This window comes from Crocodylus porosus, unplaced genomic scaffold (genome assembly GCF_001723895.1).
Source record: "Crocodylus porosus isolate Cpor-Errol unplaced genomic scaffold, CroPor_comp1, whole genome shotgun sequence".
Lineage (NCBI taxonomy): Eukaryota > Metazoa > Chordata > Crocodylia > Crocodylidae > Crocodylus > Crocodylus porosus.
This window is the reverse complement of record NW_017728922.1, coordinates 4459246-4486001: the sequence shown is the minus strand read 5'-3', so window position 1 is coordinate 4486001 and position 26756 is coordinate 4459246. Positions and strand designations below refer to the sequence as shown.

At 45.9% G+C, this 26756-nt stretch overlaps 2 protein-coding genes across 3 annotated transcripts in view; one reads left to right on the top strand and one right to left on the bottom strand.

Annotated features, from left to right (window-relative positions):
* RIMS4 (regulating synaptic membrane exocytosis 4) overlaps positions 1-10776 on the top strand; it is a 32258-nt gene extending 21482 nt beyond the window's left edge. Inside the window, exon 5 of the mRNA XM_019539626.1 lies at positions 2105-10776. Coding sequence (XP_019395171.1) covers positions 2105-2323 — 219 coding nt within the window. The 3' untranslated portion in view covers positions 2324-10776. The remainder of the gene's footprint in view (positions 1-2104) is intronic.
* Positions 10777-18992: 8216 nt separating this feature from the next.
* KCNK15 (potassium two pore domain channel subfamily K member 15) lies at positions 18993-26750 on the bottom strand. Of its 2 annotated transcripts, XR_002101975.1 has the most exons (3): positions 26441-26750; positions 21490-23401; positions 18993-21184 (listed from the first exon to the last, which is right to left on the bottom strand). XR_002101975.1 is itself a non-coding variant. In XM_019539625.1 (2 exons), exons 1-2 carry the CDS (start codon positions 26721-26723, stop codon positions 22491-22493), a joined length of 1194 nt encoding a protein of 397 aa, XP_019395170.1. In that variant the 5' UTR covers positions 26724-26750; the 3' UTR covers positions 18993-22490. The 2 variants fall into 2 exon arrangements, 1 of the variants encoding a protein (XP_019395170.1); XM_019539625.1 differs by having other exon boundaries at positions 18993-23401.
* Between the last annotated feature and the right edge of the window lie 6 nt (positions 26751-26756).

The window sequence follows — 26756 nt, the reverse complement described above, 5'->3', positions numbered from 1 at the left end:
TTCACCTCAGCCAAACCATTTGACTCCAGTGCTCAGCTCCCTGAGTAAAGCTTTGACTTTTAATCTGGCCTGTATTTTTTCCCTCCTCCTCATTGATACAGATAAAGCAGCAGCTTCAGCTTACACTGAGAGAAAGCTGCACTGTGCTGCTAACACAGGGAGTAGGGGAAGAGGAGGTTAAGAATTAGCCACAAGTCACCATTCACCTTCATCACCATCACCATGATGCTCATCCTCTCGTCTTCAGAACAAAGACCTCACTCTGAACTCACCTGTGTCTTGAGCCAAATAGGTCATGCACAGGTTCCCAATGTGTTTTCTGCTGATGCTGCTTGCTGTGCCTGTTTCACCCTCCATTGGTCTCCGTTGTGTTGTAAGTGTGATTCAGCTTTCACCTTGGCTTGTCTTACCGTTTATTTCTGATTAGACCTTCCTCTTAGCATTCAAGCCTTCCTTCCCAGCATGTTACCCTTTCCATTCTTGTGATGCCACGTGCATCTTGTATCACTGTGCCAACTTGCCAAGGTTAAGCTTCTGCCTTGTCACCGGGTGAGTAACCATGTCTCATCACCATATGGCATGTTGCACAAGATGCAGAAAATAAAAGGCAGTGTTTGCTCTTCATGCTGCCTTTTAAGTCTCTGCAAGCCAGTGCCCCACCCCAGTTTTTCTGTTCAGTACAACCATTCTGTCTTCTCTCTGCAAGCCTCTTCTGGCCTGCTTATTTAGTCACGCTCCACTGTAATGCCTGGAAAGAGAGAACTTCAAATGTTTATATAAGCAAACACATTACCCCCCTGAACAACCATAAGATCTGCATGGATATTGGGGTAGGGATATGCCATGCTAAGCGCTCAACAAATTCCTTTATCTGTCACTAGAGGCAAAGACTTTTGTGGGTGATGTCTTTTATTGCACCAGTTGCATGATTGGGATAAAGTTAGACAAGCTTTTAAATGCAAGGCTTTCTTCATCAGGTCACCCTCATTTATCTGTCACCCTCATTCATATTGCATAGGACATTGTGCCATGAGTAGTTCCACCAATTCCAGTGGGGCTAGTCATGGTATGGCTTCCCGTGAGTAAGTATATCACATCTGCCTCTCATTTTAGCAGATGAAAAAAGAGCTTGAAATCACCACCACCTTTCCTCCCAAGATTCTTTTGCTTTTAAAAAAGGCATAAATTACTTAATGGTTTGGAGGACAAATGTGCTTCTGGTCCCATTTGTGTGTTGGGATTCTGGCCAATGCAATATTATAAGAGAAATAGAAAAGATGGGTCCCGGTTTCACATTCTGATTTGCATCTATTATTGTCATTGAAAACATATTAGAACTTGTAGATCCCCCAAAAAACAGAGGCTGCATTGTGGCCAAGTACAAGTATGTAGTAAGAAATCCGAAGAGGTTACATTTGCAAAACGTACCACACGTTGACCCCCTTCGCTTGCACAGGGGATCTCTGAAGGGAACATGCACCTATTCAGGCAGAAGGGTCTGCCTCTGCAGATCAGCATGTAGAACAATGGTCTAAACAGACAAAGCAAACTGGGGAAGAAAAAGGCCATACTGGTATCCCCATTTTATAGATGGGGACTTTATGCACGCCCCTTTCCTAGTGCTGCAGCATTTGTCGCACACACTACAGGAGCATGTTTAATAAATACACATGCACATGCCCATGCATCTGTGTATGTTCAGACACGCTCATTTTTAATTAATAAAACAATTACTATTTTTAGGATGCATAAAACCACCTCAAAACAACAACAACAAAAAATAATAACAGCAACCCTGCCTCCTTTTCATGACCTAAATAACCTGGCTGTAAATTGGTACCATTAGCCCATGCTTTGCAAGTATATCTTGATAAGTTTGATTTACACCTTTTAAGATACAGCAGTGTGGATTTAGGATTCTGTTTTTCACTGTGTAAAAAATAGATGTTGGATCCAGAGCCCATTTAAACTCCAAGGGAGCCTTTCCACTGACTGTAGCAGTTACTGGATCAGACTTAGTATGAACTGCTTTTTCAAAAGAATATATGACTCTCCTCTCACTTTATTTGAGAACTAACCATGTCCCTCTTGTCTTGTTTCCAAGGTGATAGTCTGGGGAAACTATGGACGCATGGAGCGCAAACACTTCATGGGAGTAGCCAGGGTTCTCTTGGAAGAACTGGATTTGTCAACCTTAGCCATTGGCTGGTACAAGCTTTTTCCGACCTCCTCAATGGTAGATCCTACTACCGGTCCACTCCTACGCCAGTCCTCACAGCTTTCTCTGGAGAGCACGGTGGGACCTTGCTGTGACAGGTCTTAATGAGTAAGGAAAGGGGAACTGCTTCTGTTTTTTAAACATGCTGTCAAGGTTTTGTTTGCTGGAACTCTGACCTCAAGTGCGGTGCATGTTCAATCAGTTCTTATGGAGCTGGAAGAGGAGGATAACCCAGTGACCTTAGACAGAAGACAAGGGAGAGGGCAGTGCAATCCTCTCCATCTAAGTTGGAGGTGCCATGGGGCATGAGTCCTAGTTGTCAGTTATCCATACCCCTCATGTTTAACTTCTCTCACAATCATTCTGGCACCCTTATTACGATTTACCCTAGAAAGTCGCAGCATCATTTTTTTGAGCAGGGAAGGTATTTTTCTTAACTTTGTACTTTATGAATTTCCAAACCAGACTTTTCTGGCACACCCTGAAAGGTTCAGATGCAAACGTCTGATCAGAAGAGAGCAGGGATGGCAAGCTTTTATGGGAGCTTTGTGTTTTTTATACAATCTTTCTCCTTAAAAATGAAAAAATAAAAAAGGAACTCTTTCTTTAGAGTAAATTCTACATCAGAGAATCATGTTAGTTGTAAAACAATTGTTGGTTTGTTTTTAAACTGTGCCAAATTACCAGCAAGTGTCTTTAATACATTCTTGGCTAACACTGCTGATGAAGCATATTTGATAGGAAAATGAATAGAGCATACTTTACTAAGACCAGACAGTTCTAATGGAGGCACTTAGCATGATAATTAGCTGCAATTTTGCTCAGAGAAACACTGAAAGTGGGAGCTGAACATCAGACTTTCAGTTTGCGATGTGGTTTACTAGCACGTTGTCAGATAAAACTTTCCACAGTTTGCAAACTCCTTCCTTTTTGCCATGCATCCCTCACTCTACCTTCTGCGTTCTGTCCATCTTTTCTGTGTACTGGTACATATTTTATAAAGTGCTACCCTTCTTCTGCCAACATGTCATGCTGTGAGCTAACTGGAAATAATAGTTTTATTCAATGACAGGAAAGGGTGTGATATTTCTGGGAGTGCAGCAAAGAGAAACTCAACTTTTCATCTTGTAAGGGGTTCTAGAGAGGGACTCAACTTGTCCCCTTCCATGCTTAAAGAAGGTGGAGTTGCCCAAGGTGACCCTGTTAATACACAAGCATTGTTAGGTGAATTGAAAGAGGAGGACACTTTTCCCAGAGTGCAGCAAGAGGTGGTGGCTGGGGAATCTAAGAGATGCTCTAGTCATAACATATATATATTTTGCTTAATGACAGCAACAGAGGACATCCATTGCTAGCTGTAAGTAAATGCAGGTTAACCCTGTAATGTATATTCTGTGAGCTGCTGAGCAGACAGTAGCTGCTGTTAAAGAGAGTCATCTATACTAGAGCAGTGGGGGTAATGTGCTATTTGTGTTAGGTTGTTCAGGTGATACAAAATCTTATGCTTGGAAACACCCATTCCCCAAAGCCAAGGAGAATTTTTTAGAAGGCTGACAGATTTCATGGGGTTCTCTTCATGTGGGCCTTTCTGCTAGATTTCTTGTCATAATTTTTAATGAAGATTTTGTGGCTGGTGCCTCAAAGTAGGTGCAAGGAAGTATTTTGTTTTGTGATTTAAGAAGCCGAGGTCCTATGTAACGCTCAGGAACCAGCAAATTCCTGACTTGTCATTGAAACGCACTGGATGTGTCAACATGTGGACCACAAATATGTCAGAATATAAGCATGAAGTTTTATAGGATGGAAAAAGTGCTTGTGGTGATTGCTTGTCTGTGGCATTTTAAATTTTATTTTGAAGCAATTACAGAATAGGTGCAAAAATAATGGACCCAACAACGAGCTCTGTAAAAACTGATATAACGTAAAAGGGGAAAGGGACATAAACCTAAGAATTTTAAGAGTCTCAAGATAGTAAAGTTTCAACATTTCAGTCCACTCTCTTAATTTCTTTGGTAAACTATGTCTCTGGCCTCACTCTAATTATTTTTTCCTAATTGTATTAGACAATTTCTGTATATTAGCTGACAAAAGTTTGTTGCATGCTGGTCAAACTATGTTGTGACTCTTTTTTTTTAAAAAAAAAAAAAGCACATTAACTGTAATTCAAGTCAACACCTTTTCCTCTTGGTATGTAGTAAGTACTAGGCAATATTGTACAATATGTGTATGAACTAGAATAGATTAGGTAGATTTAGTGGTTTGTAGCACTGGATCTTTTAATAACTATGTCTTTAAAAGGACTATGGGAAAATACAAATACATTCCAACCCTGATAACTGAATGGCAGGGGTCCTATATTCAGTTATTTAGAAAACTTTTTATTGGTATATGGTTTGGACATTATCTACCTGTATATCTAGTTAGTCACATTTTACCTATGTTCATTAGTATGTATGCAACTTTTTGAAACCTTTAATTAGGAGTTGGGGGATGAAATACACCAAATTAAGTACCTTCAAGAAATCTCTTTTTGGGACTGGCTGTTGGAGGGCTTTGGTCCTCCGTGAACAGGAAATTCCACAGGTTTTTTGTCCCCCTCTCCAAAAACTCTGCAAGCTCAGTGTGATCAGTTTAGTTAAAAATAGGACTTCTACAACTTTGACTGTCTTGTCCATGTTTTTTATTACATTAAAAGGTCCTTGTCAGGTTAAATTCTTATTCTATAAATTGTATTTCCTCTCCTGTGTTATTTTATTAACACCTGATATTATGAAAACTGAAACTAGTTTTCACCATCTGTTTGATGCTGTGTTGTTTATCTTCTGTTGCTCTGGGAGCAGGATAGTAGGCTAGTAAGTCTGCTTCTGTTTCTTGTCAGTTTCACTTCCTGTTTCTTATGGACTAAGTCAGTGTTGCAGTGTCTGGTTCCATACACTGTCGGTCATACTTAGAGGCAAATAAAATGTTTTCACTGAAATTAAAACAAAGCAGAACAAAATCACAGCAACTCTTCTAATGACTCATGCAGGCATAGAGATGAAGGGCAGGCCAGGTCCTTACAATCATAGTCCAAACTTCTCCATTTCTCAGGCTATCGAAGCTCACGCACTGGCTTCTGCATTTAACTCAGTAACTTTGGGTAGAAGTAAAGGAAATATTTTCTAACCCTCAGTTTTTAAATAAAGACTCCAAGTGATAGAAAGTCCAAGCAGGGTCTTAGGCTTAGAAAAGCTTTTTTGAGCCAAACATAACTTTTTCATCCAACTCCAAGATAAGATGATGTGGTAGCTCTAACTTCTACTCTGGTCAATTAGAGTTTGTAAAGTAGCAGTTTTCTTGAGCAGTTAGCATCTGAAAAGCGAACTTTGGTCTTATTTTTAAAAAGGCAAAACACTTGTTTTATGTTTAAATCTAGGTGTTAGTTATTATTATTCTTTGTTTTTTTAAGAAAAAGGAGTGGTACATATGTGATGTGCGAGTAAAGAGGACTGAGTATGGGGAGTAGTTAGTGTCTGCCCAAGGCAAGGCTGATTCTCCATTTCCTACATTCCAAAAGCTACACATAGGGGGGCTTGGTTACAAACGTAATGACGGCTCTGTCTGTGGATATTTATTTGTTGTCTATACTTCTTTCAATGAGAGGATGGTAATGACCACATCACTGAGGACAAAATTATCTTTTCCCACTGATAATTGTATGAACACAAGAAGAACAGAATATTAGAAGTGAGAGAATTGTTCTGTTAGTAAGCTGAACAAACAGAAGCCATGTTGGGCAAAAAATCTGATTTTCCATCCTCCTGGTGTTGCTTTCCTTTCTCTCAACCCATTTGGCATGATATAGAGACAAAACAAGGTCCCCATCCTGTGACTGAATCAGTAGAGACAGACCAAGGGAACCAGACCCAAGGCATTAGGGTTTAGTCTCTGCAAGTCTGTCTGGAAACCTTGGCCTGATCCTGGCTCAAAAAGTGTATCCCAATTTCACAGCAAAGGAATTTTTAGGGAGGTCACTGAACTCTTGGGCTGTATATATTTAAAGTTTTTAAATACTGGATCCTTTATCAATCTAGTGTTCCAAAATCACAGGTCTTCTGGAGTCAGGACATTACAAGTTCCTCTATAATGTTGAGGCAGTTAGCAGAACCTCATCCTAAGCATGATTGGTAATGGGTAGACAGCAAGACAACTTTTTTATGAAATTCATTTTGATTTAGTTTATTACATGCTATTATTAATATTTTAAAACAGGATAAATATTTTTTCTTTAAAAACAAGATAGCATATGTTTTTTAGCAGATGACATGATTTAGCATTTTCAAAAGCATTTAATGCTTTGGGTATGAAGTTTACTCATTCTTCTGATTTATATGTTCTTTGTTATATTTTATCAACCTTTTTTCCAAAAATGAACAGGCATCTGTAAATAACAACCAGAAAAGAGTCCTATAGAAAGTTCTGTTGAAACTGATCATTAAATTATTATTAAAATATTTGTTGATATTCATTAAATCTCAGCTACTATCCAAGCCTTTGTTGAAGAACTTGATGTTGTATTTTCAAGATGAAAACTACTTAGCTAGTTTTGTCATAATTCTGTATTCTGTATAAAAATCTTTTTATAAAGAAAGTCTAATAGGCTAACAAGCAATAATATATTCCATTTGATGTGCACAGATTGTGACTTGCAGGCTGTAGTACATATTGTTGATAAAGTATATAGTTGTCTTCATTCTTAATGACATCACTTTTGAAAAGAACCATATTAACTTTGAAGGTATGGTTAATAAAATGAAGATGGGGCTATTGCCATGTGAGAAACTTTCATTATGATATAGACTTGCCCATCAACATGAGATCTCTTAGGTTATGAATGCAACACAGCTGTAGGTAACTCAAACTACAGCTTTAATAATAGTTTCAGTGTAAACTTCATGACTGTTTCAGTCTCCCTGATGTTCTTAGGCAATTCAGTATTTGTAGTTTGATAAGGTTTTCCCACTGCCACTGCAGCGCCTCAGACGGTGAAAAACTTTGCATTCTGGGGTTATGCCAATTCTGCCCTCCAGCTGTGGTTCTCTTTAGGATACCACAGGCAAACTAAAGGCAGATTTTACTGAGTGGCATACTGAGCTGCTCATTAAAGCTTTTGTGGGGGGTTTTTTGTCCATTCCACAGATGGCGTTTTGTCATTACAAAAAATCCACCCAAGATGGAGATAAACACAACTTTGTAAAGTGTAACGTGGGATAATGCATAACCCAGTGACAGTCCCATGCAGTTCCACAGAAAGTTAGATAATGCTGGGTTCATTTAAAGACCATTTTAAAATGGCAGGACCAGACGATAACTAGATTTTAAGAATGTTTTAGTATTACAACACGCAATGTATATTCAGGATGCAATGAGTAAAATAAAATGTAGGTCTTGCAATGAGTTTGGATGCTCCTCTATGTGAGTTCCCCCATGCATCAAGGAGTCTACGGAGAAATCCTCATGTTGATTTACTAAGCTCTTGGCCAGGTGGGCAATGACATGCTGGGCAGAATAATATAGCCGAATAAACTATCATACATTAACCCCAGTGTGACAGACTAGAATATTTATACTGTCAATAACTGAATATACTCTGCTAATAAGAAGACTGGTAGCTGACAAGCCTGTGTCCATTACCTCGGACTCCAACTGAATTAAACTATGAAATATATGTAGTCCTGCTTCTCCTAATGGGCTTATAGGTGGCTTCAACCTCCAACAATATGCCCACTATCTTGTTAACTTGTCAAATCCCCACCTATGCCTCACCCCTACATGACCAGCACCAACATAAAAATGACACTTCAGGCAGCAACAGAAAATTCCACTCCCTCCCGACACGCACACAACCTTGGCAGCAGTGTCTTTTTCCCAGGGAATCTCAAACTTTTCTTCAAAGCATGAGTGCTTCTTAATGGAGAGGTTGTCTTGAGGTCTTGCCCTCCCATTAACGATGGCTCAGAGGCAAATCTCCTTGCTTTGAAATACAATCTCTCCTTGGTTGCTACTGTCATCCCTTACTGGGTAGACAATTTCTTCCAGCTTGAGCTTCTTCTAGGGCAATATATAGCAGCTGAAAACAAGGAGGAGGAGAGAAGCCTGCCAGTTCTCAGCCAGTTCTCTACACAACACCAGCAAATGCAGCTTAGGACCTGTGTCTTCATCACTTTCCAGAGCTGTAACATGAAACAGACTTCTGCAGCCCAAATATTCAGAATTTGCCTTTCTGTAGCAAGTTGCATGCCTTGGGAGCTGTGACACAGCTTTGTCTGTGAGGAAAGGGATTACTTGAGTCCTGGCCACTGAGCAATAAGTGGTTAGGAGAGAAAACCAATCAGAAGGCCCATTTGGAAAAAATCCCAGTCTTTATTCATGCAAATTCCCACTAAAACCAAGCTGAGTTGGCTGAATAATAACTGTAGCACTAAGCTTTAAGGCCCAGGTTTTAAAATGGGTTTCAGTGTTTAAAGATTTAGAGAGGTTCAGCCTGAGATTCTCAGCAGTACCGTAGAATATCCCACCAGATGCCTATCTGAATGTCTAGGTGCGTAAATACCTTTACAGTTTTGTCAGATGGGTTATTACTGTTTCAGCCATCATAACCTCTCACTTCTCCATTTCCACAAATCTGTCTTCTCAAGTGGAGTGTGTCATTTTGAGATATTTAGAGATAAAAAAAGGGTTTGGGTGGTAGACACCAAGCCCTCGCCTTTTCTATTAGCTGGACGGTGACACACCATGGAGTCATGCCTTGTTCTCATTCCATACGGGATGAAACAGTAGGCAAAAAAAAAAAAAAAATCAGCAGGTGAATCAAGCTACATCCCCACAGGGATTGCTCTGATCCTGAGATGAGGGTGGGGAGAGTGCATGGCAGAAAGGACTGGCTGTTTAGGCAGCTCTCCAGTTTGAGTGGTAATGGAATCATGGGCATGGACAATGGCACTGTTGAACTGGCCAGGCCTAAGGACAGTGCCATAAGCTGCCACCTGCTTAGATGCAAAACTCCCAGCCCTTTTCATGACAGCTTTGCCTCCAGATCAATGGCAGGCTCTTCCCCTAGGAGGAGCTTCTAGCAAGGATAGAGCAGAATCTGTGGCCTCAAATTCCAGACAGACTATCAAAGTTAGAGTAGATGGGATCAGGAGGGGAGCGCTCCCCCTACCAGCAATAGGGCGAGGGCAGCTCTCCCTTCAAGCTTCAAGTTCCACTCCTCTTGCCTCTCCCTCAGCCAGTTCTCTCCTTTTGATAGGATTTTTCCTCCTTGAGGTCCCAGCTTTATTTCAAATGACAGAGATTGGAGGCTGATCTTGGCCCCAGGTAGGTGCCACTGGGCTGACGTATTCCATTCTCCTGGGGCCACTACTGCATCCAGACACTGCTGAGAAGTGAGACCAAGTCAGCATGGGGTTGAGCCCATCAACAACCATCCTTAACCTAAGCTGCAGCTCCTCTGAGGCTTTCTGCATCATCCATGCCATTATGCAGGGCAGGGCTGGTGATGACACCCATCTCTGTCTTCTCTAGCATTTCTACCATAGTGCACCTACTTTCTGTCCTGTGTGGAAAAGTAGCTACCAAACTCCTTAGCGTAGATGCACACTGAAGACCTGGTCCTGCTGCAGCTGCTAAACAAATTGGCCACTTGATCTCTGGGGGACCATTCACATCAGGATTATCCACAGGAATAAGTGCTGCAAAGCCTGGTCCTTAATCTGGGATTAAGGTTTAAATTACCTCGAGGTAGCATTGTGTAAGTCTCCAAAGAACCCAGCATTCTCTGTTTATAACCAGCAAGGAACTGCTGCATTCCTAGAGCATGACAACCTGACTGTTGTCCAGTCTGATCTTCTTTGGTTTCCACTTGGCATCTCTGTGGTTTGATCAGTACCCGGGTTGTCATGCTGGTGCTCTCACTGTCACAAGAAAAACTGCTTTAGTTGGACAGAGACCATTTTTACTTATTTGCCACTCTCCTTACATTATGGCATTCACGGGGGAGACTGTCAAAGGGCCAAGTGGCAGCAAAATGCCTAACTCCTGTTGGCTCTTAGAGGCAGGTATCCCCAGCTGACACTTGAGCCACTAAAAAGTTCCTCTGTATTTTCATGTATGACTCGGCTAATTCTCATGCATGACTGCATTGCAGGAGATGTGCAAACACACATGATCACCTCTCAGTGACCAGGAGGCTGGCATCGCAGTTCTCCAGGAGTCACAGGAGCACTGCCCCCACAGTGAATCACTTGCAAGGTGTGTGGACTCCCTTGGGTGGAAATCTTTGGAGCAGATCGCTCCATCCATATCGCACTGTAGTCCGTGAAGTGTGGTGTGACCCGGCGCGCCATGCATAGCGCCGTTTGTGGGCTAGTTGTCTGTATTTAAAGGAGGGTTCTGCTGTACTTTTTTCCTGTCTGTAGGTTTTATTCAGCCAATGTGTGACGATTGAGTGATTTACAATTCAGTGTTCAGCTAATAACAATGTTGATAATGGTGATAATAAAACCCCTTTTTTTTTTCCTAAATCAGATTCAAGGTTTTTCATTGAATGTGTCCATTACCTATCATAACCCATGTCTTGGCCACTGAGGTTTTGCCGGCTCAGAGTTTCAAATTGCCCATTTGTTCTCCCACTAAACACTTTAATTGTCTACATAATTGCATATGAACACAAAGTCCACCACTTCCCAGGGCTTGGAATCATCGCAGGTGCTGAGCTTAGGACACTGCTGATGCCCTGTCTCAGGTAGAAATTGCCCCACACACTGCTTCCCTATCTAATCAGGTCTTGAACAACTCTGGCAATAGGCCCATACATAATACTAATAGCTTGCTGCCTGAAATCACCTGAATCTGAAACCTGCTGTGTGGAGCGACAGCAGCGGGGCAAGAGTGTGCACTTCCAGAATGCAGCCTGATCACTCAGTTGCCCATGGATCGTCGTGGGAATAGGGTGAGCATCCTTGGTCTTGCTGTACTGAACGCTGCAGGTAAGCCCTGAGACCTGGTGCTTCAACATAACATGGTTAGAGGGAACTCATTCTGGACCAAAGGAGGCTGAAACAAGTGAGAGCCACTAAATACTCCTTGGTTTCCTTCACAGACCTGGATCCAGAGTCAAGTAAATCATTTTTAGCCTGACCCATGTTCCCTGCATTTCGCCTCTTCCTGTCTAGTGATTTTTTGAGTGTATTTGCTGCTTGGTGATTCATACCTGGCTGGTGGCCCAATCACAGGCTGTTCTCTCCATGTGTCTCCTATTCAAATACATGGATCAGAGTGGACTGGACATGCAAGCAGCACACACTCAGTGTCCCTCTGCAAGCGATGATCGGGCCTCAAGATACTACCTTCGATGGCCAAGATACAGCTAGGCTGGGCAGAAGAGGCATGCTATATATAGGATCCTCCTGCCAGTCAACCCCTTTTCCAGGACAAATGGTAGAAGATAGGACAAGAAAATAATCCCCTAGTCCCACTGCTGACTAGTCACAGAGAGTGTCACGGTGGGGGTGGTCAGCATAGTTTCTTGCTTCATTATGTGAAACTTTAAGCTCCCCTAGTGTATTGGGCTTATGGCCAGAGCATGGCAGAGACTGCTATGCTGGGGTCACCAGCCTGCCTTGTTGGGAGGGACACAGAGGTGGGGGAAGAATGCAAGGGAAAGAAGAAGAAAAAGAAAAGGAGTAAATGAAGGCGAGAGAGATAGGCAGAGGGAGTCTCCAACAGAGCTGATGGCTAGACAGTCCAGCCAGCCCAGTCCAGTAAGATGCAGAGATCTGAATAGCTTCATCTCCTGCTGTCAAACCATCACCAACTTCCAAAAGCAACATCAGGCTCAGACAGTTGCTAAGCGACTGGTGACCTTAACATCAATATTGCCTAGCAACTCACGCTCGGTAACAGCAATAATAACAAATGAGCAGGTGTCCTGCCTTTCTGGGCTGTCAAATCATTCCCAGCTCCATTCTGTGTTTGAGAAACACGTTCTGTGCTGCGGACGTCACACCTGTCAGTTCCCAGGGTGTTTTGACATGTGTTGCTGTGCGTTTAATTTGTGCTGCGGATGCTGTGTTTGGTGAGTGATGGCAGAGCCATTTAATGCAGTGAGCTCTGGCATAAAGTCGGGGCGGGGGGGGGGTGTGCATAAAGAATCCTTCAGCCTCTGAATCCTGCTCTCATCAGAGGCCCTCTGGCTCCCAAAACCAGTCACCAGAGGTTTGCTCTTAAACAGTTCGCTTGAAAAGGCCTGTGGACTTTGTCTTTTCACAGAAAAAAAAAATTCTTTGCTTTGGAAAATGGCTCCGAGAGAAGAGGATACTGACGGCACATGGGCAAGGATTATCAGAAGCATGTTGCAGGGGTTATAGTGACTGAAGCACGAGTTACAAGCCTGGGATCAGCCTCAAAGCAGGCTGGGAAAATGGGCCCATGCCTGTGCCATGTGTGTGCAAACATGGTAGCGATCCAGTAGCAGTAGTACAACTGCACAAAGGCATGGTCTGGCATGTGTGCAGTTTAAGGCATGAACGCTGCATACCCCCAGAGGCTGGGGGCCACAGCAAGCTCCCAGAGGCAGTGCTCTTGGCAGTGGGAACATGGTGGCGGCAAGCAGGGAGCTCCCGCAGGCAGCTGTGGCACTGTCAGCAGTGTCGGGGAGGGGGTGAGCACTGACAAGTGGTCGGTGACCACCCACAGACGCCACCAGCAGCATTGGCAGCAGCCAGCAGTGATCGCAGACCACCCACAAACACCACCGGCAGTGTCAGCAGCAAAGTGGGGAGGGGGGGCAGGTGGCGAGCAGTGACCCCCCGCAGGCACTGCCGGCAGTGTTGGTGGCACCTTTTTGCAGGGGGTGCACTGCCACACACAAGGGGTGCATGTGCACCTGCGTGCACCCCGTACACATCGCCAGTGGTTCAAGGTTTACCCAGACAGCTTGGGCTTTCAGGTGCTGGTCTGCTCTGGCTCATGCAGATGTAGCTTCACATTGGAGGACCCAGCTACAGATAGGCACTTTGTCATGCTGAATTTCTGAGTTACTGCTGCTCTTTTTTTCTCTCTGGGACATTCTCAGCCCTGGCATAAACAGGACCCCAGCTCCAAGTGGAGTCAGGAGGAGTCTGTGGCCTGCCTTAGAGTCTGTTTTCATTGGAAGATTTAGTAATTTATCAAAGCTGTAAAACAGGGGAGCAGCAGTGTGTTAATAACATGAAATATTATTTGGGGGTCTGGCCCCCACCCTCTCCTCCTGCAGGGCCGCTGCAGGGCCAGCACGCGCTGGTGCTGTACGTGGTGGCAGCAGAGCATGTGGCAGGGGCACTAGATGCAGCACCGCGGCAGCAAGGCATTGGGATGGCACTGCGGGACAGCGGTGCCACGGTGCTGCTGCTGCAAAATTAATTTCAGGGAGCTAAGCCCTGTTAGCCTCAGGCTTCTACCGTCTATGACAGCATCATAGGGCAGGAGGCCAAAGTCCCCTGCACCCTCATTTCTAAGCACTTGCCTTAGGCCACAAGCCCTGTCTCCTGTACAGAAAGGAGAGGGAGGCAAGGCCTGTGTGACCACAGCGAGAAGTGTGAGTGCAGCATGTGGAAACTTGCCAAGCTGGCTTTGATGTACCTAGCCAGGGCCACTCCTTATGTCCCCAGGGTCCCGAAAGGGTGTGTATGGTCTTTCCTATTGGGTCTTCCCTGGTGTTGGTGCCTGAGTGAGCTGGATTAACCAGGGTATGTCCACTCACACTTCACTTACACCTCTGATTGCAGGGTGGACATCCCCTCAGACAAAGCTCCAGAACAGTTACCTCTCACCAAGCCCCTACACTGGATGGAAGAGGGCTCTTCTTACCCGCTGCCCTATCAGCTCTCCTGACAGTCGCTCCCACTAACTCTGTGCTCCAGGTACTGGAGAGCACCCTGCATCTCTTCAGTCCAGCTGACAGCTCTGCTGCTCCTTGGGCCTGACGAGAGCTCAGTTCTGCAGGACTTCTTGTTTCTCTGCTGTGCGGGGGCTCAGCCCAGCGTGACACAGCACAGAGCCTCCCTATGGCAGGAACTGCTAGTTTCACTGGTGAGCTGCAGGATGCCTGAGTCCTTCCAACAGGTCCCTGATGTCCTGCAGCAGCATGGTGACAGGCCTCAGGACCATGAGGGTGCCAGTCTCCCCTCGCCCTCACTTCCTGAGTGTCTCCCCTGCAGACCCACCTCTGCCATTCCAGCTGTGTGTGGAGAGAGTAAAGGTAGCTGGCATCTTCTCTGCAGCCAAGATGATGAGTCTGGCTCTTTCCACAGCCACCACCACCACAACAAGAGGACATAAGAAGAGGCCACGGGGGCACAGCTGGGTCTCAAATAATTGTGTTACCTGAATAACCACATAAGTGCCAGGCTTTGCTCCATGCATACAGCTGCTCTGGCTGCTTAAACACAGAACAAAGTGAACCTTACTGAAGGGCTCACAAAGTATGAAATGGGAATGCTTTAATCCAGTGTACTACAACCTTGGATGCAAAGATTATATTCTCCCCTCTGTAACTCTGTGGGCCACTTTACAGCCTGTACGTTCCTTGAGGGAAGGACTGCACATCTGTAAGTTTGAGATGCAACCAAAACAGCATGGCCTAATTGTGACCAGTACCAGAATATAACTGGGCACATCGTGGTTTCTTCAACAATTGCCCCCCCGCTCCCCACAGCCAGGCCTGACCCTCACCAGGGGTTCTGTTCCTCCCAAAGGGGTGTTTGAGGCATACCGCACAGCCCTTCTTCTAGAGGGTGAAAAGGGCTGAATGTCACCTCCCTGGTAGCGCTGCCCCAGCCCTACTGTATTTCATCTCATTCGTGATGCTCTTTGGTTTCCATCAGAACCAAAGCTGCCATAGGCGCATCAAATACTGGTATATGAGATGTAGGGTAAGTATTCGTTCATCCTTACTGCCTGCATTATGGTGAGACAGAGTCAGGTTTAGTTCTTTGGGTTTTTAATTGACTTTTCTACTGGAGGATGGTCTGGAACTTGTCATCTCTTGAAGAATTACCTGAAGGCTTCCTCACGGTCCGAGTGTCTGTCCCTGGGCTCCAGGGAATCTCAGCAGGTTAATTATTTCCCAGACCTGAGGTATTTTTAGTCAGCTGGCTCTTCCTGCATTTGCCCACCAGATGGCACTCCCTGTCTTCACATCCTGAGCATGTCTCCAGGGTCTGGGCAAAGCAAGGATCTTCCCTGTCACTCATTTCATGAGACAGTGCTCCTAGTCCCACAACCCAGTCGCATGCATTTGCACATACTGCAGGAAGTTACTTGCATTCAAAATACAAGGAGGTAGCTAAGGAAATAGCTCTGTGGCCTGGTGCACAGGCCTAGGACCTGAAAGACTAGGGATCTATTCCAGACTGTCAATCACCTTTGCCGAGTCTGCCTCATGTTCCCCTTGTGTACAGCGGGGACAAGGATATCAACCTTCTGCATGAAGCAATGGCCTCAAGAGTCAACAGGGGAGATTTAGTCTGGAAATTAGAGGAACTTTCTGACTAGAGGGTGATCAAGCATTGGAACAGGCTACGTGGAGAAGTTGGGGAATCTCCATCCTTGGAAGTTTCCAAGAGCAGGTTGGACTGACACTTGGCTGAGATGGCTTAGTCAGGGATGCTTCTGAGCAGGGAGTTAAACTAAATGACCTTGTAAGGTCCCTTCCCCCAGTCCTGTTTTCCTACGATCTTAAGATGGGATCCAACGATGATGAATCTTGTGGCTGCTGCAGCTGAGTTTAGTACAGGAAGGACTTACACACTCTTGTAACATTCCTGAATTCATGTTTGTTCCTCTGTTTGGATTTTAGGCACTTTGCCACCACACACCAGCCTGCTAGTGATAACAGTGGGGATGCATGAGTCTGGGTCCTGCTCTAGATATCTGCCATATGCTGTCCTTCACCCACCAAGCTTTCAATGGGTACCTGGTCATTTGAGTGGCAGTCAAAAGCTGGCTCAACATGTTGCTGACCACATCACTCTTGTGTGCCATTAGCTACAGAGATTGGTGTGCCTAAACCATGCTTGGCTGCTGGGCTGGCTGGACCTTTGAAATAAATACATGGACTCCTGGTGCACCCTTATATGCACAGATACTTATAAGATGGCTGCCTGACCAGCCCAGTTACTTACTTGGGCACCTGTTAGGACTTACCCACAGTCCTTACTGAAGTCAATGGGTGGCTGTACACACCACAGATTTTAATCCTGATTAAATTTAATAGGTTTATAACATTTAAGCTTATTTATTTTGGAGACTCGCATCAGTGTTTGCATGCACTAGGTTTTCAAATGAATTAAGCTTTGGAGGATCGCATCTGTGTTTTTCAAACAAATTAAGCCTGGTCCCCAGATGGTGCTGCAGGAGAGCGGGACGTTTCAGTGCTGCCCCCCTCACCCCACTCCTGGCCTGGGGCTCCCCACCCAATGCCTGTGCCCCGCCAGGTAGCTGTGGAAGCTGGGAGCCAGCAAACCGCACAAGAAAAGAAAAAGTTGAAGCAATTCAAAAGCAAAAGCATTTTGAATGGGTGAACTACAAAAAACTTGCACTGCCATCTGATGAACAAAGAGGGTCATTACACAGTTTTGAGTGTCTTTGTGCTTGCACGTAATGAATCCATGGACGTGGCGCTTTAATTCCCAGTGAGCCAAACTAAACTATGTCCAAGGAGTTTTAGTTTAATGCACCAGAAATACTTTTAAAGCATCTGGAAATCCCTGAAACAGGCATGGAGTTGCAGCACAAGAAAGGGCAAAAAAAGTGGGATGTACAAAGGCCCAATGAAACAGTGAGTGCTCCACACCTCCAATAACCTGTGCTCCCCTGTTTTAAGTGCATTTTGGAGACCAACCTCAAACCACCCACATTTAAAGTCACTGCCTACAGGAATTATGTCTCTCATAGGCAGGGAGCAAAACCAGGGTGAACATGAAAGAGCCCTGCACCCTACTAGCACTGGGCAGCTCTGCCTCTTATTTTTCTTTATGTTGTTTGTACAGTTGGGATTCTGCAGGATATCTCCTGACCTTTCCTAATTCAGATTCTAGGAGGGAAGGACAAGCCAATAACAACAACCTGGTGAACAGATGACTTCCATAAAAGCAGTAAATCTAAAGCTACCAAAACACAAACCCTCCAAATGAGGAAAAGTGCACCAGCTTAGGGACAAGAGTCTCTGAGCCTCTCACTCTCCCCTGGATGCTGTACCAGCCTGCCCATCCTCTCCGCTGGTCCCCAGCACTTCCTTAGTGCCCTGTTAGCTCTTGCTCCAGCTGCATCTCATACTGAAGGTTTCCTGACTAACCCAGTTATTTACCTATCCATAGATCAGTTATTCTCAGACCTTTCGACCAGGACTCCTTTGTCCTAGGTACTGCACAGAAAAGCAATGAGACTCTGCCCTCGTGTAGAGGGCTCTGATGCTTCTGGCCTTACTGAAGTCAAGAACAAAACTCCCACAGGCTAGAAGCCAGGATTTCACCCACTGGCTGCCACCAGTGAACAGAGACAGGTAAAAGAGGGGAGAGTTATGGCTTGGTCTCACACTGCTTCCCACAGCAGGTCTTGTGCTGTCTAATGCTGTGCTTCTGTCCAGCACTGGCTCTACATGCCAGTGCCTGCAGCTGGTTATTTACCTGGGTGAGAGCACATTGTAGTTACACACTGAACCAGCTCTGCCATACGAATTCACGGGCATCTTCATCCTCAAGGACCTTGTCCAATACGTGGCCACCCAGGGATGATGGCAGGTAAGACGTGACACAGCTCAGCAGATGCCTGGATGAATGATGCAAAACCTGTTCACTCCAGCAGGGGTGCTAATCCCTGGGCAATTGTCGCTGCCAGGGGAAGGCTGGAGCATCACAGTCCCTGGCCTGCCCCGCTACTAGCCCTAGTGACCCCAATCACATTACCACTGCAGGCCATAGTCATTCATTGAGAGACAAGGGTCAGACGCTGGAAGCAGGGCAGTGCGGGAGGTTACACATGGCTACCTAATAGATTACCTAGACCAGGGGTTGGCAATGTTTTTGGGCAGAGTGCCAAATACATCTGCAACCTCACCTTGTCAGATGATGGTGTGCCAGGGGCAGATGGTGGGGGAGCCACAAGGGACCCAATCCTTTTGTGGCAGTGGACCCCCAGCCCCTTGCCTTCCATCCACCCTCAGCAGCACCGTACCTCGACTCCTGGTGGCCCCAGGAGAACTTTTAGTATTGGGTCCCCCTTTGCCAGAGATAATGATAATAATAATTTTTAAATTACCATTTTGGGGCCCCCTTTCTGTCTGGGCCCTGGACAGCCACCTGATTGACCCATACCTGTGTGTGCAAAGCAAAATGTTTTGCTAAGGCACCCAGGCTGGGGTTGCCTCCCCCTGAGCTAGTTTGTTTCTGCCAGACAGGCTAACAGAGGGTGCACATCATAGTCAGAGGCCTGATGCTGGCAGAATATCCCTGCAAAGATCTAGGAATAGGATTTGTAACAAGTTCAGATGCAATCACACACTTAGAGCGACCACAGAATTGCTGTGAGTGTCCATCTCACTGGATGGCTCTGGTGCAACAGAAGGCAGCTACTGGATTAAATGAGCCCAAGCCATGGAAGGTGTTAACAGGAACCTGTCACTGTACAACACCAAACAGCTAAGCAAAGTCAGGATTTCAAGTATCAAGAGCTCAGCCTCCTCAGTCCCAGGATAAACCACCGTTAAAAAACTTTTATTAAAGATACAGGAAAAAAGGAGAGAAACAGGCAAAGCATTTAAAATGCACATGATCAATTAAGGCTTTCATTTTAGCAGTTCCTTTATTCCCTTTCCCCCTAGTTACAGAGGAAAATCCCCTGCCCCCTCCCATTTGGCAGTCTTTTAGAAGATCTTTTAAACGGTAGAAACTGAAAGAAGTTAGTTGCAATAGAGATGCCATGGTCGTTATTGTTGGTCTAGTCTGAGCCTGTTTCCTTGAAAACTAAAGAAGACAAAAAAGGAGAAAGAAAATACCAAAACCAGAAAAATGCAGTTTTTCTTTCTGATGCTCTTGCAACCTTGCAGCAAGAGACCCAGCCCAGCACGCAGCCTTATTGGACACTTTTACCACCATGGGGTGGTTCAGGACACTGCTTTTGAGCTGCCTTTAGATAGCCTCACAACAGCGTTACACAAAATGGCTGGGTAATCCTGACTGTTAGCTGAAGGATAGGAAAGAAAGAAGAAACAGGGAAGGGAAGGAAAAGGAGACGCAAGGGAAAGGGCAATGGAAGGAACCCAAATCTCTCAATCCAGGTGTTGCTCAGGAACGAGTTACAGTTTCTGGAGATGGCAGTCATCTAGGTCCCTCCCTTGGACTCAGGATGGTCTGGCCAACTCTCAAAATCACAACGACAAAGGTCCAAAAGTGTTAGTGTGGGTCCCAGGAGATGGGAAGGGACAGGAGCTGTGATGACAAAGCTCCCTTCTTTTAGCCTATCTGTTCTTTGTGGTTTCAATGCCAAATAAGTTAGCTCAAAAAGTGGGTGATGGACAGTTTTGTTCTCATTCCTGATGCTTTTACTTTGATGCAGATTGCTGGGCCTGCACTCCTCTGGTTGACCAGACATGACTATAGCATGGTCCTTGGGTAGGAACACTGGCCTATGATTTGGATTAAACCAGGCTTTCTAACTGACTGCTTTGATGAATACTTTATGTAACAGCTGAATTGGACTATGGAGAGGATTGGTGTTTGCACAACAGACCAACTCCCCTTTGTGCTTCTTTATTGCCATGGGGCTTTCAGGCCCCTCAGCTCCTGCAGTCTTATTCCACTAGCTCAAGGGCTGTAGGGACTTCTTTTTGCAGATTTATAATCCTAAATTTCATAGCCCTGCCTCCCTGCCCTGTCAATGCTTCCCAGGAAAAGGGCAAAACCTCCTGCCAAGCGCCTTGGTTTTCTCCCTACCCACTTTCAATTCTTTCCCCCCCTTAGGAGAAAGCTGAGCAAAGAAAGACGACCCTGGGGGGCATTCCTAGTGGAAATCTCAGGACATTAAGATGGCTTCCAAAGCGCTGGAGAGGATGGTAGAGGAAAAAAGGTCACAAGGGCTTCACCAGCCCATATTGGGATGGAAGGAGAGGGAGCTCCTCATTCAAGTGAAAGGTCATCCCTCAGGAGGATTGCAAGGGTAAGGCGACTGCCCAAATGCCTGACCTTGTGCTGCACCAGGTCCTCTTACCTCTTTCCATGCCTCCCCTAATGAGGACCATGGCTCTCCAAGACAGCTGCAAAAGAAAAAGGAAGGGGGAGTACACCAGAGTCCCAGCAGACCAAGAGCCAGAAGCTCAGCTCCACCAAACACCCTGTGAAATCAAAGCTTTGCTGATTTCCACCAGTTACACCCGAGTTTCTCTGAGGGAGCAAGCAGAGATCCTTTTCTGGGAGAAAGAGGCGGAACACAGGGATATAGGTTGCAGTTCTGGCACCTCCATGAGATTTGGCAGCTTTTGGGTGCTTCATCAGACTTGCCTTTAGTGCAAAATGGCTCTCATCGCTCGGAAGTCTGTACTCCAGACGACGGCTCCCAGGTGGTTTCATCCACCACACAAGAGCTTGTCTTTTCCAAAGATACCTCCCAGCAAGTACCATATAAACCCAGCACAGGGAGGAGCCTATATGTTGGAACAAACATAAAGTTTTTGCGATGACTCCATGGTGGGACAATGCAGTGTGGTGCACCCAGGGTTTCCGTCTGGAAACTGGAGCTGGATCTGAAGCAAAGACCTTGTTTACCCTTGGTTGCTGTCAGAGGTACAAAGGAGAGTGAGCAGGAACTGGAGGGTTCTTGTAACTGAGAATGATTAAGAATCATAAACTCTGCCGCTGAGTGCTGGGGGCATAGCTGGAAGTGGGAAAACAGAAACTGCGACAAGAGAGATACAGTGAGTGTTACAATCTGCACCCCCCAACCCCGCCACACTTAGACCAGCAAGGTTAATGGGGCTTTTGAGACCTTCAAGACAGGTCTGGCCCTCAGACCAAAAGCCAGGGTCTAGGTGCATTTAGGGCAGAAAAAGGCACGTTCCCCAATCTTGTTAACCTTCAACTAAATGTTAAGATTTGAAACCTAACACTCCCAATTCCAGCCCATCTTGTTCCCCACACTCTCACCCAGTACCCATCGCAGGGGAAGGGGTCAGAGGGAGCAGGATGGTTTGTGTGTCTTACTCAGTCTCGTTGTGCAAGATCTCCAGGTGTCCCCTTGAAATCAGAGCACTGCAATCAAACATTGACTGCTCAGAGCCAAGGTCTGTATTAAGATTCCAACTAAAAACAGTTGGTCCATCTGGCTTATGGTTCAGCTGGTTGGTGCACTGTCAAGCCACAGGACAGGTGCTTAAAATGGAAATTAAGAATGTCATTTAAATGGCCTGAACTGTGACACAGAAATTGTGAATATTTTCCCCCACAACTCCACCCCCATGCAGCAAATGCAGCACCGCTAAACCCTGCAGCTTGGCCATTGTACTGTGCTTTGTGATCTGTCCTCTTCCTTGCTGTCCGCTTCTGCCAGCTTTGCTACCTGCACTTACGTACCGTTTGGAGTTTGCTTTGAGAGATTCTTTTATTATTATTACCTCAAATACAAATGATTAGTTGCAAACCTAAACCACTACATATTTCCAGTTTGGGGAAGAATCCAAATATATGAGTTTGTCCCTAGTGGGACTGTGGATTCAGGTTTTTTGGAGTGAATTTTTGGATCAAATCTTTCAACCTGCTTGGCTCTAGACTTACACCATTAACTATTGGCAGCCTAAGGGTTAATCAAAACCCGTTGCCATGATGCGATTTGGGGTCTGCTTGTTTTTATAAGGCAAATCCAAAGCAACGATTCCACCCTAGACACGAGACCCACTCCTACACTTTGTGCACTCTTTCATTTGAATTCCAAATGCTTCAGCCGACTGCAAAAAATATTTAACTTGATTTGACCTTGTACCCTGCTAAAAGAGATGATTAGTCATCAGCAGTATTTAAAAGCTGCTTCTGGACAGCATATAGTATAGCTGGCTGGCAGCTGCTAGAGTTGAAGCTGATCTAAAAGGGAGTGGGGCAGAAGAGAAGAAATGAGAGCAATAAAACAATGAGCTGACAGCTCAGTTAATAATTTATCATCAAAATATGACTGCAGGAGCAGAATACAGTTCAGAGTAAAAATTCCCTCTTCAGATAGATTTCCTTCGGAGGCGGGAGTGGCCCCTGCAGCTGGGGCTGTTGGAGGATAACGTGCTCCCTGGGGAAGAGAACCCAGTTTGATCCCTGGTGCTCAGGGAAACCTCGTCAATTTTGTAAGAAATGGAATTATAGTACACAGGGTTGGTGTGGCAGCTGAGGGTCTCGGGATGGGAGGGTGCAGGGCTTCCACATAGCCGAGGTCTGTAGCACAGGCACGTGCAGAAGGAAGGGACCCTGGCTGCAGAATTTGAAGACTGCCGCCTCTGTCTGTCAGTGTCTTCCTGGATCAACGGGATGAGGTTCATCTGGCTTGTCCTGTCTTCTGCGGGTAGAAAAATAGCGTTTCTGCTCTTACTGTCTTCTTTCAGGTGGACGTTGTTCCTGGCTCTCCTCAGCGATGCCCTCTCTTCTGCATCTCGTCTTTCATCTTCTGAGTTCATGGTCAAAAACCTAAGCACGACCAAGTTAAGGAAGGCTCCAATCACTGTCAGACCAACTAAAATGTACATGAAGCTGAAAGCCACGTAGGGCGGCTTCTTCTGCAAAGCTTCGTTCTTCTGCAGAGCCACGAAGTCCCCAAACCCAATAGTGGTCAGGGTTATGAAGCAGTAGTAATAGGCGTGAAAAAAGGTCCAGCCTTCAAAATAGGAGAAGGTGGCTGCTCCAATGCACAGTGTGCCCATGCAGGAGAGGAAGCCAACCAAGACCATGTTTTCCATGGAGACTTTAGTGGTCTTCATGCCCAGACACTTCTTAATTTTCTTCAGCAGCAGCCGGACGACTGTGTTCATGCGTTCCCCAAGACTTTGGAACATAACCAGGGTGAGGGGGATGCCAAGGATTGCATAGAACATGCAGAAAACTTTGCCAGCATCTGTGCCGGGAGCAGCATGCCCATAACCTGCAAAGGAAAGAGAAAGGCAGGCAATGCTTAAACACACAAAGAAGCAGTGGAATCCCACAGCCAGACTGCGGGCCGAATTCCAGTTCTGGCAGAACTGCTGGGAAGAGGAGAGAGACAGTAAGCAATGCTTGCAAACAGACTGGCACCCTACTGTTCATGCTTACTGGGCCTTAGGACTGTATAGCTATCCGCAACATCCAGCTTAACATTTCTGCATCACAAGGATTGTAATTTGGTATATAAAGAACTAAGGGGCCCCTTCTGCACTCCATGAAAGTCTCTGAGCTTTCACAGGAGTCATGGAGGTCAAGCTTAAGGCACAGCTACATAGTCAGAGGACTCTGCTAGGGAGCGCCACACTGAAGTAAGTCATGCCCACTCTGCATGCCACACCCTGAAAGAGCTGTTTTCTTGGGCATGCTTATGGGGGCATGCCCAGTGCCGCACTAAGGGTGGTAACATGACATCTGTTTCAGGGTACAGGGATCAGCCATGGTGTGCTTCATTGCAGTGCTCCCTAGCACAGTTCTTCAGCAGTTGAGATACGACCATAACATCTGGTTTAACTCTACTGACTCCTATGGACTTATTTCTGATCTATGCCAGCACAGCTGAGACGAGACCCAGGCCAAACTACTCCCTCGCCATCCATTTTCATTTTTACTGCTTTATATATAAAGAAACATTTCCTGAGTCTCCAAAACCTGAGCTAGGGAAAGTGCAACATTTTCTGTCCTGATCAAAGGAGTTTAATTTCCTTGCTGTATTTTACGCTTTACAGCTGTAACTGTTTGTCAAGGAGACAAACAGTTCCAGTGAGATCATAACAAGGTGCTCATTGCCATTCTCTGGCTATTCGTGATTTTGTACCACCTGACTTAACTGTATATGCTACACTGAAATTTGTAGCTTCTGCCCCAAATGGATGAGTAACTAACTCCCCGTAAAGGAATGACACTGTATCACGCAAGCAGCCAGGATAAAGGGAGGAGTTATCAAAAATCTTCTAGGTTTGAGAAATTAATAGGGATAGAACCCTTTTTTTTTCCAGACAGGTTTATAGCCTAGAACAATACCCATTAATTGAAAACGGTTTGGTAGCAGTTCATTCTCCATGTGGTGGTACAGGATTTTTAAAACAATCATTTAAATTTCTTACTTTTTTCAGTTATGCAAATTAATGTTGTGAAGAATATGGGAAAAATGCACATCCAGAGACATTCTATTTTTAACTCAATGCTACAGACTTGGTTTCTCCTACACTTGCAGGGTTTTGCAATTGTTTTTAAAGAAACTGTCAGTTTGCCACTCAGGAAAAATCAGGAGCTGATTTACAAGAGTTTTGGGTAGATCCTCCTGTGTACCTTCCTCTCCAGGAAATTCTTGCCTTGAAGTCAGGTCACAAATCAGAGTACTACACGATCACTGAAATGTGGGAAATTCATGACTGCAACATTTGGAGGGGAAGAGTTTCCAGTTGGGATGTCTATATGCCAACAAAATCAAATGACATCAAATTAAATTTTGTCTAGCACATTTTTTGCTGAATGCAAACTGGAGTAAGAAGCAAGTGATAGGGAAAATGATCAATCTTTACCATAATATCTGGCTGCTATTAGCAGGTCCTAGGATACAGGAGGATGCTGCGAGAGCACCTAGGGGAGAAATAGCTATCACAAGCGACACTGTGGAGAAACAGCTGTTGTGCCCCTAGCTGCTATTAAAAGAAGATATGACAGACGCTTTCAAAGTGACAATGAAAAAGTAAACACAGCTTTGTTAATGTTAAACCTCAGATTCAGGGCCTGGATCCAGTTAAAGGGATCTGATACACCACTATTCTAGGAATGAGGGATATACACAGTGTCGGGGGCAAAACCTTAGGCATCTTATTTGTGAGGTTCAGGAAACAATCATACTTCTAATGATGAAAGAAAAGCAAATGAAGTGCCCGCCTGAGTAAAAATCACTATCATCTGTCACAAGGATATGGGTTATTTCCTTGAAGTTGGGAATTCACCTGATTGTGATGGGCATGACTTAAAAGCCAAGCTCTTTAAATGCACAGCTGGGCTCAGGTCATGTGTATAATCAATGAGGGAAAATACACAGCACCTACACAATGCTTTCCTACTGCACAACCGCTTGGTATATTTTAGCTGCTGTACTGCTCAGCGGGGTGTACCCCGTTTTATAGAAGTAAGCAATTAGTCTGGTGACAGCATGTTGGCAGAGGCTGCGACTAGATGTCAGGACTCTGCATCAAGGCCATGTTCGCACATAGCTCAAACAACACAGAGGGGCACCGGGAGCCTGGCTGGGTTACGTGGGCACACTCAGAGCCAGCTGTCTGAATGAACTGAAGGTGTAATTTTAAATGGACTGGTTAAATTAAATGGAGCTGAGCCCGCAGGAATTCATTCACAATCTGAGCGGCTCTACTCCCCTTTGGCTGAACCCACTTGCGCAGTAAACAAACCAACGCAAACCACGGCCACTTTACTTGTGATTCTCAGAGCCTTTGGGGGGATTTACCGCGGCTTAATCATCCCCTCTGAAAGTTAATTTGGATTACATTTTCCCGAGCATCCCCACACAGATAAGCCTGTACAGCGTGATGCTACAGTCAAATGACAGGACTTGGAGAAGACGGGACCAGGCGGATCCCAGCCCCCAAGCAGTCGGCGGGGCTGGCGTTGCCCCCCACTGAAACGTGCCCAGTTCTTGGCCATCTCTCAGAGGAGCAAATACAGACCCGTCCGTCCGCACCTGTTACTAGAAGCCAGAACGCACCAGGCCCATGCCACCCCGGCTCCCCTCCATCCCACCCCGCCTGGCCTGGGCTTTTGTTTCTGTGAGACGCTGACAGGGGGGTTGCATTTCCAGCCCCGCACCTCAGACGCTGCTGCGCCCACTCAGGCGGCTCCGCAAGAAACCCAAGGGCACCAAAAGTTCCCGTGGCCCCAGAGCTGGCCGGCGGCGCCCGCCGGCCTGTCCCGCCCCCGCAGCCGTGCAGAGCGGGGCGGGCGCACTCACCGATGGTGGTGATGACGGTGATGGCGAAGTAGAAGGAGCCGGCGAACTTCCACTGGCGGCCGGCGCGGTGCGGCTCGGCCTGCAGCACGAGGCGCTCGAGCTCGCAGTAGTCGGCGGCCGAGAAGCGGTACTTCTTGCGCAGCTCCCCGCGCTTCTGCTCCAGCAGCCGCTTGCGGCCCGTCTCGGCCTCCGACTCCAGCGCATCGAAGACGGCGGCGCCCACCAGCAGGTAGAAGAGGATGCAGAGGATCAGCGACGCCGTGCGCAGGTTCTGCCGCTTCATGGCGCGGGGCAGCGCGGGGGGCTCAGCCCGGCC

Bases quoted from the DNA above. Each gene is read 5' to 3' on its own strand.
- KCNK15 (XM_019539625.1), bottom strand. From the start codon at position 26,723: ATGAAGCGGCAGAACCTGCGCACGGCGTCGCTGATCCTCTGCATCCTC. The intron at 23,402-26,440 runs GTGAGTGCGCCC...TTTCCTTTGCAG, and splicing joins CACCGTCATCACCACCATCG to GTTATGGGCATGCTGCTCCC.